Source organism: Microtus pennsylvanicus, chromosome 2 (genome assembly GCF_037038515.1).
Source record: "Microtus pennsylvanicus isolate mMicPen1 chromosome 2, mMicPen1.hap1, whole genome shotgun sequence".
NCBI lineage: Eukaryota > Metazoa > Chordata > Mammalia > Rodentia > Cricetidae > Microtus > Microtus pennsylvanicus.
In genome coordinates this window covers 66,018,188-66,034,071 of record NC_134580.1, presented here as the reverse complement: position 1 = coordinate 66,034,071, position 15,884 = coordinate 66,018,188, and the positions used below count along the sequence as shown (strand labels likewise).

At 38.9% G+C, this 15,884-nt stretch overlaps 1 protein-coding gene across 2 annotated transcripts in view; it reads left to right on the top strand.

Annotated features, from left to right (window-relative positions):
* Positions 1-15,884, top strand: part of Cpq (carboxypeptidase Q) — a 361,963-nt gene that overhangs the window by 25,362 nt on the left and 320,717 nt on the right. The window contains exon 2 of one of the 2 annotated variants that reach the window (XM_075961232.1): positions 15,194-15,603. The exons of the other annotated variant lie outside the window; for it this stretch is intronic. Coding sequence (XP_075817347.1) covers positions 15,556-15,603 — 48 coding nt within the window. The 5' untranslated portion in view covers positions 15,194-15,555. The remainder of the gene's footprint in view (positions 1-15,193; positions 15,604-15,884) is intronic. 2 annotated transcript variants of the gene reach the window in all.

Sequence of the window (15,884 nt, the reverse complement as noted above, 5' to 3'; positions counted from 1 at the left end):
CTCAATAAGATTGGACTGTATGAAAGCAGGTAGAACATTTTTTTAAATTAGTGATCAGTGGAGGAGGGCACAGTCCATGGTGGGTGTTGCCATCCCTGGGCTGGTGATCCTGGGTTCTATAAGAAAGTAGGCTGAGCAAGCTATGTAAAGCAAGCCAGTAAGCAGCATCCCTCTGCATTGGCTCCTGCCTCTAGGTTCCTGCCTTGTTTGAGTTCCTGTCCTGACTTCCTTTGATGATGAATGGCAATCTAGAAGTGAAAGTCAAATAAACCCTTTCTTCCCCAAGCTGCTTTGTTCATGGTGTTTCGTCACAGTAATGGAAACCCTAACTAGGACAGCAACTCAGCTGCAGTGCAAACTCTACTTCTAGGTGAGCAAACTCTCTAAGGAAGGAACATCTGGTGTCCTGGATAGGCCTCTGACACTGTCTGGCAAGGAAAGGAGAGAGCAGAGGGTGTGAGGCAGAGAACAGTCTTCTGCCTCCTGCAGAAAGGAGTGGGGGGGAAAGTCAGAAGAGAAAGATAAACAAAAGCTGTAGTTCTTGAATACACAGCCTGGGCCTCACACACATTTTTAAACTCTGAGAGTTTAAGATAATGCTCCAAAGAAATGTTTAGTTTGTTTATTTTGTTGTTAGCTAACACAACTAGTGCTTGTATGTGTGTAGTTAAGACTCTTAATCTTCAATATAAGCAATGCAGTAGTAATAATAATATCTTCATTTCAGAAATAGGTAAACTGAGACAGTCTTTAAGTAATTTCCTAAGATTGCCAGCTAGTAAATGGCAAAACCAAGTTTAATACCAACAAATTTTATTTTCTTCTTCCTTCTACCTCCCATGCACTTGTGCCTTTCTTTCCCCTCCTTTTTCCTTCTTCTGAGCTATGAACAAGTATATTCAGTGTGTACTTAGTATCATTTACCCCTGTATTTTGTGTTTGTTCTTGGTAATTGCATCATCTGAAATGGTCCCACGTGTAGTGCTGTGTATGGTCTATTTTCCTTATGTAGAAGTGTTTGTGTTCTGCTAGGCTTCCTTTACACTTGAGAGATGGTGCTGTTGGCTGTGAGCATTAATGAGTCAATAAGTATTATATATGGTGTCTTTAAAAAAAGCCCTCGTAAAACAAGATGATATAAAAATGTTGGGACAAGAGACTCCTATAACCTTCTATTTCCATGAAATAAATTCTCAGCTCAGTTAACAGCGACTTTGTAGAAAAATCTGCTATGAACACATGTCTTCTACTGGCAAAGTCACTATTTAATATCTATTACCTCACAAGTTGGACTATATATATTATTATTATTTTTCAAACAATATGGTAATTTCCCAGGTACTCCCACTACATAGATTTTATTTTTTTAGTTCATAAAATTCTGTATAGATTATATCACTTGGCAAATGGTTGATACTCAGTAAATGGTTAGTGAGTGAATGAATGACTTAGCAAATGAGAAAATGAATACCTTAAACTATATGGTAACTTGGTTTAGTCGTTTTGCATTTTAAAAGACATATAGACCCAGAAATCAATGTTTCCTTTCCTACTTATATGTAAAACATTAAAATGCTATTCTTATTAGTGTGTGTTTATATGTATATACACCCATGGCCTGTGTACGAATATCAAAGTCAATTTTGTACAGTCTTCTCTCTTCTGTCTTTTCTTGGGTGCCAGGGCTGGAACTTGGGTCATCAGGCTTTTGCAGCAAATGCTTTGATCTACTGAGATAACTTGTTTTCTCAGTAATGCAGGTAGCGTGTTACAAGTTGCCTTTTACTTTTACCATTTGCAGTAAAGGAAATTTTAAAACAAAAAATAAGTTGCTCTATAAATTCTTTCCCTTATTCCTGTCTGAAAAATTTAAGAACCATCTGTCGTGTGTGTGTGTGTGTGTGTGTGTGTGTGTGTGTGTGTGAACTATTTAGTCACTGTGCTGGTTCCATTGTTTTAGTGTTATGATACCTGACACTGCCAACTTCAAATGAAGAAAGGTTGGCTTGCAGATTTCAGAAGACCCTGCGTATAGTCACTTGGCTCTAGTCTTCTGTGTCCATGGTGGAGTATCAGGAGAGCATGAAGGGGAACTTCTTTACTCAGAGCAGCACAGAAAGCACAGTCTCTGAGAACTAGACCTTGTGTCCTTTTTTCTTTTGCTAGGTCCAACCCTAAAGTTTCTAGAACCTTCCATAATAGTGCTCTAGCATTCAGCATGTGCCTGTGGGAAACATTTACTATTCAAACTATAATGATACCAAAGGCTTTGTGATAAATGAAAAGACTGCCATCTACTTATGGGTATCATATAGTTAGTTAGGCTACAGTAGGGTTAAAAGTCAAAGTTCAAGGACTAGACAGATTATGTGAGTGGTTTCTGATCCATAAATGGCATTGTGTATGCCTGACAAACTATGGAAACATTTTTTTGTTTCATTATTCGTGTATTTAACACTGTTTGGAAAATGTAATGGTGATGCTTGGAATGTCAAAATATCATTTACAATTTGGCATATTCGAAAACACTCTTATTTAGAAGCCACACTATTTGTACTTATGTTCCTTAAATATTCAGATATTTAGACTTGGAAATCTTGAATTAAAAGTAACTATGTAACATGTAGTCGGAGATGACAAGTAGACAATTGTATATACATAGTATTTGGTTCGAGAAAAAATGGTCTGAAATGATTACCCTCACGTAAGTGGCAGCATTGTGGATGGAAGTAAAGCTTTTGGCTATCTAGTGATCCAGTTTGTGTTACCTGCACCCTGCTTTAAGTCATGATCTTTACTGCCCAAATCTTTAGACTTAAAGTTTATTTCCAACCTGTGTAATTTTATGCTTAGTTGACCTGTGGAATTTTTAAGTCCCTAGTTCTGAACCAGTGACTCTGTTATTTGAAGCCAGGTATGTGTTTTCCAACCCGTCTTTCAACTTTTGTTCCACTTGTTACATTTTCAAGTGCCTTTTCTGCCTGGATGTTTTGTTAACATTGCAGAGAAAACATGGCTTGCCTGTGGCTAAAGAAAAAGAATTTGCTCCTGAGGATGATATACAAGTATATGGAGGCCATCAAGGAGGAGGAACTAAGTTCAAGGGACATTTCCACATGAGAAATGTTTTACTCATTTCAAATGAAGTTGAATTTGAGGTACGGAGTTCATGGTGAAGACTAATTTTTAAAATATTGGAAGGCATACATTAAAAAATGAGAGTTGAATATAAATTGAAAAGTGTTAATTCATGAGCAGTAGTACAATGCGGAATGTCATGGTTTTATTTATTAACACCAACCGCCTTACTCCAGGTCATATTCGTACTGTGAATAGAGCTCACCAAGTTATAGAGGAGCAAGGATTTTGAATTCTTTATCTGATAATCTGCATTTTTTAAAAAATTGCAGCAATGATTCCTCTGTTCTAAGAATTGAGACTTGGACCTGTTTCATGGGTGGTGGGCAAGGGCTGTAACGCTTTGGATCTTAAATATCTTTCAGAGGCTGATGTTTTAAAGCAATCATTGCCATCTGACGGTGCTTTTGGGAGGTAGTGAAGTTTTTGGAGGTGGGAAAATTAGTTCATTGGGGTAGATCCTGGGAGGGAATTGGGGGGACCCATCCTCTTCTCACTTGGTTTCCTTTCAGCTTTGCTTATTTTACACTGCCCACCATAATTTTCTGCCTTACTAAAAGCCCAAACACAATTGATTCTACTAAGGACTAAAAACTTGAAAAATTTAATTCTAAATAAGAATTTCTTCAATTTAGGTTTATTATCTAATTTACTTTTTACAATATTGGATATATGACTAGCTCAAGAGTATTGTCTTGTAAATCTGAACTTAAATTGTGGAAGAACAGACTAAGCCCTATTTTTTTTTACATTAATTCATGTGCCTATACTTGTATTTAATTCAGCACAGTATAGGACTCATTACACTAAGTCCAGTTTTCCATTTCATATAATATTATCTAATGTTTCAACTCTTTTAGATTCTATCCTATCCACAGGTTTTTTTAAAAAAATATTTTGGTTTTTTGATCCTTATTTGTTTTGTTTTGTGTGTGTGTGTGTATGTGTGTGTGTGAAAAATATATTCCCTACTTAACAACAAAATCAGTTATACAAATTATCTAGACATAATTTTTCTGGTCATTTTATTACCTGATCCCTTACAATCTCCACATTGTGATCCCGTGTTTTGCATTTTGCAACAATGTCAACCTGTTTTTCCTACAGAGTTACCAATCCCATTTATAATGCTATCATTTCTTGTAAATCTTTGTTCCCCTTTCCTTTGTTCTCCTCTACACTTGTCATCTTTGAATACTCTCTCTCTCTCTCCCCGCCCTCTCTCTCTCTAGAATATCTTTCAGATTTGTTAAGTTCTTTTGTCTCTGTATTTTTCTTTCTCATAATTTAGATTTGATTCTTTTTTGTTTATAAGAATCTTCTCTCACTTGTTCAGTAATTAAGACTCTATTTTCTATTCTTCAAACACATTTTTAATGTGTCAACATATTTACATTAGCTATTTTCATGATTTTATTCATTAAACCAAACAATATTACCTTCATAATTGGTTTATGTTGATTATCTAACTGAAAAAAACATGGTAGCATTTGTATTGATTTTGCTTAGTATGATATAGAATATTGCTGAGATCTGTGTGCATGTGCCACTGTGCGTGTGCCTGGGAGGGTCATACATGCACATGTACAGTCATTTTAAAAGTAGTTAAAATATTGGCTGATTAGCCAGGCATAGTGGTACACACCTTTAATCCCGGCACTCTGGAGACTGTAGAGGTAGGTGGATCTGTGAGTTTGAGACCAGCCTGTTCTACAGAGTGAGTTCCTGCATAGCCAGGGCTATACAGAGAAACCCTGTCTCAAAAAAAAAAAATAATAACAAACCAACCAAACAAATAAAAACAAAGCATCTATCAGCTTGAACTTTGGTTAATTTATGCTTTGGTAGAATGGTTTTCTGGAAAGCTTTGAGTGCCCCAAATTTACATATTGATTCTTCTGAAGATCCTAGTAAGGTTTAGTTTCAGGCTTTCCACAGCGCAATCTAGAATTGTGAGTATTCTAGAGCAGCATCTCTCAGTCTTTTTTATCATTATAGACTCCAAAGGAGCTTTTCTTGAACAACTTCCCCCACCCCAGTTATGGTCCCTTCCCTCATGAAGTTTGAATACCTAAATTAGAACTCTGTAAATGAAGTTCTTCAGAGGCACAAAGCACTGTAAGAATTAAGATTACTTTGCCACTCTCTACTAAGAGGTAATTTTCACTCCTTTGGGGATGATGATAGCATCATCATCTCTGCTGAAAATGCATATTTCATGTTTGGTCCTCATACCCACCTTATTTATAAGGTGAAGTTTACAGTGCCTCTGCTGTATGTCTAGAGGATTAATGAAGCACTAATAAGGTTTGTTTTTTCCTCTCATTATTCTAGCACACAAATAAGCCTCCACTGAAGCTCAGAGCCCATTTCCACTCTCTCTCTCTCTTTTTTTAAAGCAAACAGCAGTCACTCTCCATAGATTTGGGTAATTTACCTTGTAAATGTCCCACCCAGCTTTCAGCAATGGATTTTCTGGGGATACTGACAAGGACTTTTAGTGCATACCCCCACTTTAACTTGAGATGGTCATCTAGCTCAGAGGTGCTTCTAAGGCTCCACTTGAATTCTGCCTCACTCCCCCACAGTTCTGCAATGGCAACCACCTTTTTAGCTGTCATTCTCTCAGAGGCTGCAGGAATTTCTGTAGATTCTTCACTCTGTCTGAAAATTGGCATCTGGTATTTTTCAACCTTGTGGATCTGAGAAGAGTTGACTCTGTACCTGTAACTCCTGTCTCTTCAAATGTGTTGGAACAGAAGTCCCCTCTCTGCTTCTATCAATCTTCTGTCATGCAGAAGATGCCCGCCACTACTTTCAGCTGTACTCCATTCCAGAGCAAACTTTCTGTTGCAATCGTCTTATCAGTTGCTTGTTTGAAAGCTTATTTGCCACTGCTTTAAAGTAGCTTGCAGGCGTTCCTCCATGATCTCTCATCTCCTCTGGCCTTGGCTTTTGTCACTCTGTCTTGAACATATAAATCTTCAGTGTCCCATATAAATCTCTGCCAGTTCTTCAAATGTGTAGTAGTGATTCGTGCACCCTTGGGTGTGTGCATTTATCTTCCTCTGTTAGGAACCCACGCTCTCCATTTCCCTGTTCTACTTGACTAGCTCTCACTCACATTTTAGGTTACAGGACAGTCTTAACTTTTCTAGGCCTACGTCAGGATTAATCTTTTGCTTTATTCCCCATAGATGATCCTAGGATAATTATTGGATACATACTATCATATTTAAATAATTAAATGACTTACTATCATACTTATTGCCATTATTCTCTCTCTTTTTTTAACTTACAAAAGCAAGGGTTTATTTCATATTACAACTCTCAGGTCACATTTAACCCCTGAGGGATCAAGACAGGTACTTAAAGCTGGAATCTGAAGGAAGGAGATGAAACATAGGCCATGGAGACGTGTTGCTTACTGTTTTGTTCTACATAGCTGCTCAGCCTGCTTTCTTATAGAAAACAAGACCACTAACCCAGGGATGACTCTACCCACAATGACCTGGGCCTTCCCCACTAATCATTAAATGCATTACAGCTGGATCTTATGAAGGCATTTTTTTCAACTGAGGCTCCATCTTCTCTGATGATTCTAGTTTGGGTTACATGGACATAAAAGCGGCCATTACAGATCCATACCTATCACCTTGCATAAGCCTCACCTCCAAAGGGGTCAACAATCTATTGGAAATAATCTCTGTGGAGACAAAGATTTTACTGTGATCATTCAGTTCTGTTTCCCTAGTACCTAGTATGATTCCTAGTACAATGCTAGGTTTTCTATTAGTTTACTTTGAATGAACAAACACATAGACATGTGTTTATTCTCTCTGGGTTTCTTGATCTTCATGTCTTCTTGGTACACAGAGAGATCAAATTGGAAAGGATTAAACATCCATAGAAGAGATTCACAAAATACTGTGTTTCAATTAAACTTTATATACCAAAGCAGCTAGCAAACCCAGTCTACACCTTTACAGAAAAAGGTATTGATCAGTAATCTATATCACCCTCCCTTTATTTGAGTGGAGAAATATGAGGTGCATATTAGAATAGATCTTGCTGATAATATACAAAGCTAGACTGAGGTCAGAAATCAACCTTGAAATCTCAGTTGCTTAACAAAGATTCATTATTTTTCCAACATGCAAATACCCATGCTACTGCTTAGGCAATTTTACAGGGCACTGCTTTCTATATGGTGATGCCTGGATTCAAACTGCTTCTATGTGTATTCCATTAAAGTAACATCTTCTGATTGCTCACTGATTAGAAGTAGCCATATGGTCCCACCTATAAAAGGAGTATTGGAAAATGAAGAAAAACCCATAGACATTTGGTGGATGCTGAGCATCTCTCTAATAGAAATATTGCTTTAAATTTATTAGGAAATGACTTTTGGTTAGGGAGACTTTTGCAAAGCATATTTTAGGATCATTTTTCTTGCTAAAGGACCGTTCCATGCACTCCTTTTACTGGAGTTCAACTTCTAGTATTTCTATTCCTTCCCCCAGGTACTAGAATGTCATTAAAAGGAAACAGGAGGAATATCTTTTTAATACAACAAAAGTATATGCTCTACGATGTTCATAGCAGCATTGTTTGTGATAGCCAGAACCTGGAAACAACCTAGATGCCCTTCAATGGAAGAATGGATGAAGAAAGTATGGAATATATACATATTAGAGTACTACTCAGCAATAAAAAACAAGGACTTCTTGAATTTTGCATGCAAATGGATGGAAATAGAAAACACTATCCTGAGTGAGGTAAGCCAGACCCAAAAAGAGCAACATGGGATGTACTCACTCATATTTGGTTTCTAGCCATAAATAAAGGACATTGAGCCTATAATTAGTGATACTAGAGAAGCTAAATAAGGAGAACCCAAAGAAAAACATATAGGCATCCTCCTGAATATTAACCTTCATCAGGCGATGAAAGGAGACAGAGACAGAGACCCACATTGGAGCACCGGACTGAAATCTCAAGGTCCAAATCAGGAGCAGAAGGAGAGAGAGCATGAGCAAGGAACTCAGGACCGCAAGGGGTGCACCCACACACTGAGACAATGGGGATGTTCTACTGGGAACTCACCTAGGCCAGCTGGCCTGGGTCTGGAAAAGCCTGGGATGGAACCGGACTCTCTGAACATAGCGGACAATGAGGAATACTGAGAACTCAAGAACAATGGCAATGGGTTTCTGATCCTACTGCATGCACTGGCTTTGTGGGAGCCTAGGCAGTTTGGATGCTCAACTTACTAGACCTGGATGGAGGTGGGGGTTCCTTGGACCTCCCACAGGATAGGGAACCCTGATTGCTTTTCGGGCTGGGGGGGGGACTTAATTGGGGGAGGGGGAGGGAAATGGGAGGCGGTGGCGGGGAAGAGACAGAAATCTTTAATAAATAAATAAATTTATATAAAAAAGAAAATTCATAACCATTTTCTCTTAAATAGAGTTCATTGGTATTTTTAAGTTTTTTTCCTTTTAAGTACTCAATTTACACAGTTCTGTGAGAATACATGAATCGCGAAAATGAACTGAAATATAGCAATGTCTAAGATGTTCTAAAAGACTCTCCCCACGCAGAGAATCCTTTCACAACACTTGAGTGAAGGTTGAAGATTCATCTTGTTACCTGAAAATTTGAATCTAGCAGAGAAAAACTAAAGGAAAACACTGTAAGACAAAGGCATAGGCAGTGGCCTTTTGTGACCCTAGTGCTGCGGTTTCTTCTCTCGTTTCCTGATGTTCTTTCTCCATCTTCTCAGAATATTTCTCTTTCTTCCTATCTTTTTACATTAAAAAAGTAACAACCTTTCACTAAGCTTGCCATGCACCTTTTTTAATTTTTGAGATTCTTAACGTATTTCTGTATTGTGTAAATTTAAGATGGTAATGAATTTATTGCTTTCCATTGTAGCATTCCTTCTAAGGATGTGAATGCCTTGTGCATATGGTGGAGGTATTATATATTATATTATATTTGTTATATCACTCAAGATTTATAAAATTACTTTTGTCTGTGAGTTTTAGGTGTTCAGGGTTTTTTTTTGGTAAGTTTGAATAACTTACTTCATTGTTTCTTGTAGGATAGTTTTGCTTATGGTATATTACCTTAGAATTTTTTCCTTAGGATTTATCTTTCCTGAATTTCAAAGAATAGCCTCATTAGAAATCTAAAAGATAACTTTAAAACATTCCAAAGGATACTTTTATTTTTCTATTAGTGATATAAGAGTATTTAGGAATAAGTGTGTGTTTGTGTGTTTGTGTACTTATTTATGCATATAACAACAATTAATGAAAAAGAGGACATGAATTTGAAAGAGAGCAAGTAGGAGTATATGGGGGTGTTGGAGGGAGGAAATGGAAGGGGAAATGATGTAATTATAATACCAAAAACTAAAAGAACTACAAGCTAAAACAGAAAACCTATCTTGTTTATGAGGTGATATGATTTTAGAGTGGTGGTTTCTGAGCTCTCTCCCCTCACCTTTGCTGTTTAGAGTAATGGATTGCTTCCAACAAATCAAGTCTTAGGAAGAAACACAGTCTATATATCACAGAAAGAAAGCTTCCACAGCTAGCGGAGGGTTCTGGACCTCTGTCTGCTCAGTTCCTCTTTTATCATGCCCGTGTTTGACTCCATGCATGGGCACAGAACTTTCTAGTGTTATTGGGGAGTGTGAGAAAACCAACACTTTATCTGTAGGAAAGAATAGAACCAAAGACTAGAATTCAGAAGGACCTTGAAGACTGTCTTCTGCTTTGGTGTCACTGTTGCTGACCAGCTGTTAATTGATGGCACTGGAGCAACAGGACAGTAACCAGTTTGGAAGCCAGATCATTAAAGCAGTGTGGAATCTTAAACAAAAATAATTTGCAAGTACTGACCATGTTATTATTCCCCGCGGACCATTCACACTGGGGAAAGACCATTAATTTATGTCAAAATGCATTCCAAACAACATTTACAGACCTGAACTTTTCAGTTTGAATTTTACTTTTAGTAGGACAAGAAGCACACAAGACTACAACATGCAAGGCACAGTCTGGGATCCAGCCGTAAAGTGCAGTTTTCTTCTGCTCATACCTGAATGAATCATCTTGAACGCTTTAGATTTTCCTTGCTTAACTTTTCATACAGTTTACTGAATTCATGCTTTTTTCTCTCTTCCTCTCTCCTCCTCATCTCTATGCTGTCTTTAACTAAAGAACAATGTGTCATTTACACAAATCCAGGATTACATGGATTAGAATTTTTCTTGTTTTTGTGTTACAGACATGTATTATTTTGCATTCTGTGTCACAGTTCACTGTGTTCGTATAATGGTCCATTTCTACTCTCCTGTCGATTATACTATTTTTCATTTTTGGTTTTGATGGCCTTCGACTCATTATATGGCTCGGGCTGACTTCTAAATTATAACAGTTCTCTTACCTTGGGCTCCCAAGTGTTGGGGTTACAGGTGTGAGCCACCATATCTGGTTTGCATATTCTTAAAATGTATCTCTTTCTATATGTATGCAGGAGTTTCTTCTGGGCATATGCCTAGTAGGTAAATTGCTAGACTCTACAATATATGTGTTTTCTAATTCAGGAAATGATACCAAACCATTTTGTACCTCTATAGTGAATGTCTGATAGAGGTGAAATATTTTTCCCTATTTTCTTATGAATTAGCGACTACTGAGATTTCTCCCTGACATTTCCATTCTCTCCCAGTGCTGGGACCTGAACTGAGGTGGGATAGCTGGGATCAGTCACCTGCCTTTACCTTAAGTCATTGTTTGTCAGGTTCACAATTTCTGTTACTGACATGAGGCATACAGTCCCTGCTGGAGCCACTTCAGGCTCACTCTCTGAGTTCTCACAGGTCCCACAGCTCTTTGGCATCTCACCTAGCTCACTGGCTTCAACATTCTTAGCTTACTGTTCAGTACCGAGGCGAGTTGAACCTTTGGTGCTCACTGACTTCCAAGTTCCTGCCGTCTTTCAGCCTAGACGTTCTTAACGTAGAGGTGACTGAAACCGTTATATAGATCATCACAGGAAGTTTCAGGAGAGATGCTGGGGTTGGTACAGCATTGTCAGCAGGAGTGGGACCATGGGGGCCTTCCGGTAGTATAGCCTCCTTCATGGAGGCTCTAAGGTCTTCTAATTTCCCAGAAACAATAGAAACCTCTTACCCTTTCATGCCAACAATTGATCATGTATTTGGAAAAATTTTGTACAGGCCAAACAGAGTAGATTTGAGTGTGTGTATGTTTGAGTATGTGTGTGTATGTGTGCATGGGTGTGTAAATATGTTTGTGTTTTAAAGATCAATGAATTTTAGGCAGGCATGAACATGCACATAATCTTTTACTATGTCAGTATGGTTAAACCAAACTCTTAGGTAATAAAGAAACCCCAATTTCTCCTTATGCACTACTGCTCAGAAATGAAATTAATTGATTAAATGTACCTGCATCCTTTCTCTTCATCCCAGCTGGAGTTATTCTGGGAGACCACAGAAGTCAGAGACTGGAGGAGTTACCAATCTAGGTGATCTTTAGCTGAACAGTACTGAGCAGAACACACACATTGAAAGTGGTTCAAGGCCTATTAAATGAGAAACTAATTTGGATTTGGCCCTGTCTCATTGGCACTGAACTAGTGTTTCATATCTAAACATGGCCAGACATAGTATTTCCTGTTTATCTTTTAAGAAGCTGCTAGCAAATTCCACATCATGTTCTCTGCAACAGCCTTGACCTCTATAGAATGAGAAATGATGTTGGTCCCTCTAGCCCTCACAGCACAGTGAAGGCCTCCAAACCAGCCTTCTTTTCTTTTTCCCTTTGGCTTTTGAATAGATTGTAGAAGAGTGCCCAGAGGCTTGTGGATGTTTCATGGGCTCAGTGAGAATGTACTTAGTGTTGAATATTTTGGAATTATCTTATTCATTTGTTATCATCCAAAATGCTACGACTATGGATTTGGTTGCCATTCATCTTTAATGCAGTATTATACATTTTCATTTAAAATTTTTCTTTATTAATAGACAGATGTGGTTAAAGAACAGCAGAAGTACGCAAACTTCCAAGAATTAAAAAAAATAATTAAAATGTTTATTTGGTATTGAAGACAATTTTTTTTTTTTTTTGGTTTTTCAAGACAGTTTCTCTGTGGCTTTGGAGCCTGTCCTGGAACTAGCTCTGTAGACCAGGCTGGTCTCGAACTCACAGAGATCTGCCTCCCTTTGCCTCCCGAGTGCTGGGATAAAAGGCATGCACCACCATCGCCCGGCTGACATAAAATATTTTTTTCAACGTGTAATTTGTAGTTGGGACTAACATCATTTATGGCTACTCTGGGATGTTCTTTTATCTCCCTGCTATCTGGCCCCACACCATACACATCTTGAATCTTAAGTTTTGAATCCTCACATTCACTTGTTTATAGCATCCCACTGAGAGAATCCGTTCAAGGCTATGCCCTTCAGCATTCTGTACTCTGAAGAAAATTTATCTCCTATATTTTAAAATGTCAGTGGGCTATCTGAACAGAGAATCAGACAAAAATGCTAGTTCACAGAAACACATACACAGGCAGATACACACACATACATACATACATGTCACCAATGGCAGGACTCTGTGTGCTTGCGTGTTCTAATGGTCCAGGTACTGGGACTCAAACCTAGGGCTTTGAGTGGGCTAGAAAAAATACTTTAGCACTGAGCTAACACCCTCCACCTAATCGCTTTATCTTCATGTGCATATGTAGATTTCAAAGAGCTTTCTGTAAACCCTAGACAATATATACGGAAAGGTACCTTCAAGACTTCTGGAATATTCCAGATGGATGGGGCAGAACAATATGCAATCATTCACGTAGACCCTCTCTAATCTTAACAACAAATAGTCCTTCTCAACCCTATTTCAAAGAGAATAGCTATTTAAATGTCAGCATCTTCATGTTCTGAGTTTTTTTCTTTTTTTAAATATTCTAATATTGGGAGAACCTTTAAAGGTTCTTCCCTGGGGATTAGAGAGAGGGTTCAGTGGTTGAGAGGGGTCACTGCTCTTCCAGAGGACCTGCATTTGGTTTCTGGCATTCATGTCTGGAGGTCATTATTGCAACTGCATGTAGCTACAGCTCCAGGAAGTCTGATGTCTTGTTATCCAAGAGTACTTGTATGCACATGGCATGTGCACACACAAATAGCAATTAAAAATAATTCTTTGAAAGCCTGTTGTATTCTTACTGACATCATTTATGGTATCTCATTTCCTCCCTTCCTGTGGCTGCTCTCCATCCTGAGGAGGAGGAGGAATATGCAGATCAGAGATTTCAGCTCCCTACGATACATTCTACTTACAAATCACTACATTTCCTGTACTTCTGGCTTCTCAGTCTGAGTCATGTCTTCATTTCCCTGTCTGTAGTGTTAACAGGAAATGTTTTCAGTATATTACTATTTGATGAATATGATTGTGAATATATGGTTTTGCTATTTCTTAGATTAGCCCGGGCTAATATAAACAGAGTACAAGCTCCATATAAGACAAAAATTTCTAGTAGTCTTATTAAAAAAAAAGGGAAATCATATGTGTTTATGACTGTTGTCATAACCTCTAGCTAGGTCTCATACCTACTCTGAGCGTTCCATCCTCCAAGCTGCAGCCTGTGTTGTCCAAGGCAAACCGAGCACACCAATCTTTTATTTAAGTCCTTTAATAACTTCCCAGGCTTCTAAGCATGTCTGAAATTCCGATTTGGTTCCTTTGCTTTCGTGCCTCTATCGTTTTATGGGAGAATTTCTCATATACTTCATGTCACTTGCAGTAATTATGGTCCCCCCAGCCCATCCCCCATATCTGTGTGGCTACTCTGCTTCTCAGAAACACTGTCTCTAACTTCTTTATTCTTGAGTTCCCTCCTTATGTTTATTTACATACATATATATATATATATATATATTGTTTTAGTTTCGAGATTTACTTATTTTAATTTTATGTTTAAGGGTGTTTTGCCTGCATATGTGTCTGTGTACCATATGCATGCAGACCAGAAGGGACTGTCAGATTCTCTGGAACTGTGTGGACAAATTTTAGCTGCTATGTGGGTGCTGGGAATCAAACCCAGGTCCTGTGGAGGAGCAGTCAGTACTGAGGGCTCTGGCCCTCATTGTATATGTTTTTCTTGTATGTTTTCTTCTTACCACTCCCTGTGAATTTACCTCTAGGATTGTGTAATGTTAATATATATTATCTGCATCCACTGATTTAAGCTTATGAGAAAAGAGAGGCATATTTCTCTCTTTGCCTCCCTCCCTTTTTATTTGGAGGGTCTGGCATTTATTAAGTTGAGTAAATTCCAGCTGCTCAAGCTGCATCTGCATTTGAATATGCTCAGCCTGGTATTCTCAGCTATAAAAACCTTTTCAAAGCTATAGAGACTCTTGCTGGTATGACTAAGTATTCCAGCTTGTTTCATTTTATCATATCCTTTAAGAGGCTTGACTCAAATACTCACAAAACCAAAAAGTCCAATAAACAGAGTGTGAGAATTCCCATACTGCAGGGAAAAGTGTGAACTAGTGTTGGGAGCAGTGAGACCGCAGATCCTGAATTTCTTGTAATCCCCTCACCTGAGTGCCTGTAGCTGCTCTGAGCACGAGACCTTCAGGAGTTCCTGATGGCAGGAGAGTGGTTTCTGGTGGGTTTGGCTGGGGCGTGGCTATCTCTATATAATCTGCCCCTGCACACAGTAAAGGGGGCATTCTTGGGGAATTCAAGGGTGACCCGTGTCCCTGTCTCTGTGTGTCTATATTTTAACCTCCAGCCCCTTGCCGGAAGCTCTGTAACTGGGTGCCAGCGCACAGAGCGCAGACACGGGAGCATGGTACGCGGCAATTGGAGGTCTCCACCGAGATATCGGCAAACTAGTGTAACTCCTGCAGGAACTATTGCTTTTTCATAGGTCTAGCTGCATCAAGTCTTCACTCCATTCATTCACACCATTGATCTTTCCGTTTCTTTTCTTACAGACCCCTGACCAACCAGCCAAAGCACTCTCCACTGTCTATCCTGATGTTTTCTAGCAGTGAGACACTCTGTTCCTTTAGGTACCTCACCCAGAGCCCTGCTAGGATAATCTACCACTTTGCTCTGGACGCGTCTCTGACTGGGGTTGCTACGGAGCTGCAGCTCAGCTTTGAGTCACACTGATATCCTCACCTGACCTACTTATGGATTGTTTTCCTGTTTCTTAACTGCTTGTTAAAGACATCCCGCGTGTTTAAAGAAAAGTGGATGGTATAGGCTTCAGTAACGACATCTGCTTGTACCCTCTGTCCCTGTTTTGTTCAGTCCTGGATCTTCTGGGATATTGCCAGACCTGCCTAACCGTATGGCTGGTGAGTTGGTTGGAACTCAGCTCATAGTCCTTTCCTCGTGGGTAAGTCGATGTCCACAGTGACTGTTTTGTCCCGTCTGGGGCCTAGGAGGTGTTTTGTGAGCAGCTTGTATTTCTTATTTGGAAATGGCATGGCCTTGTTTTAGAACCTTAGGGGACTGGCTTTATTGTGATTTTCCTATTGTTTGTTTTTATAAAATCTACATGGTGTCTCTTCTTACTTCAAAACACGAAAGATCTGCCAGGTCAACGCCACGCCATACTCTGGACCTAGACTTCAGAGCTTCGTACTGTTTGGTCCTCACCCACAGCTGGTACATCTG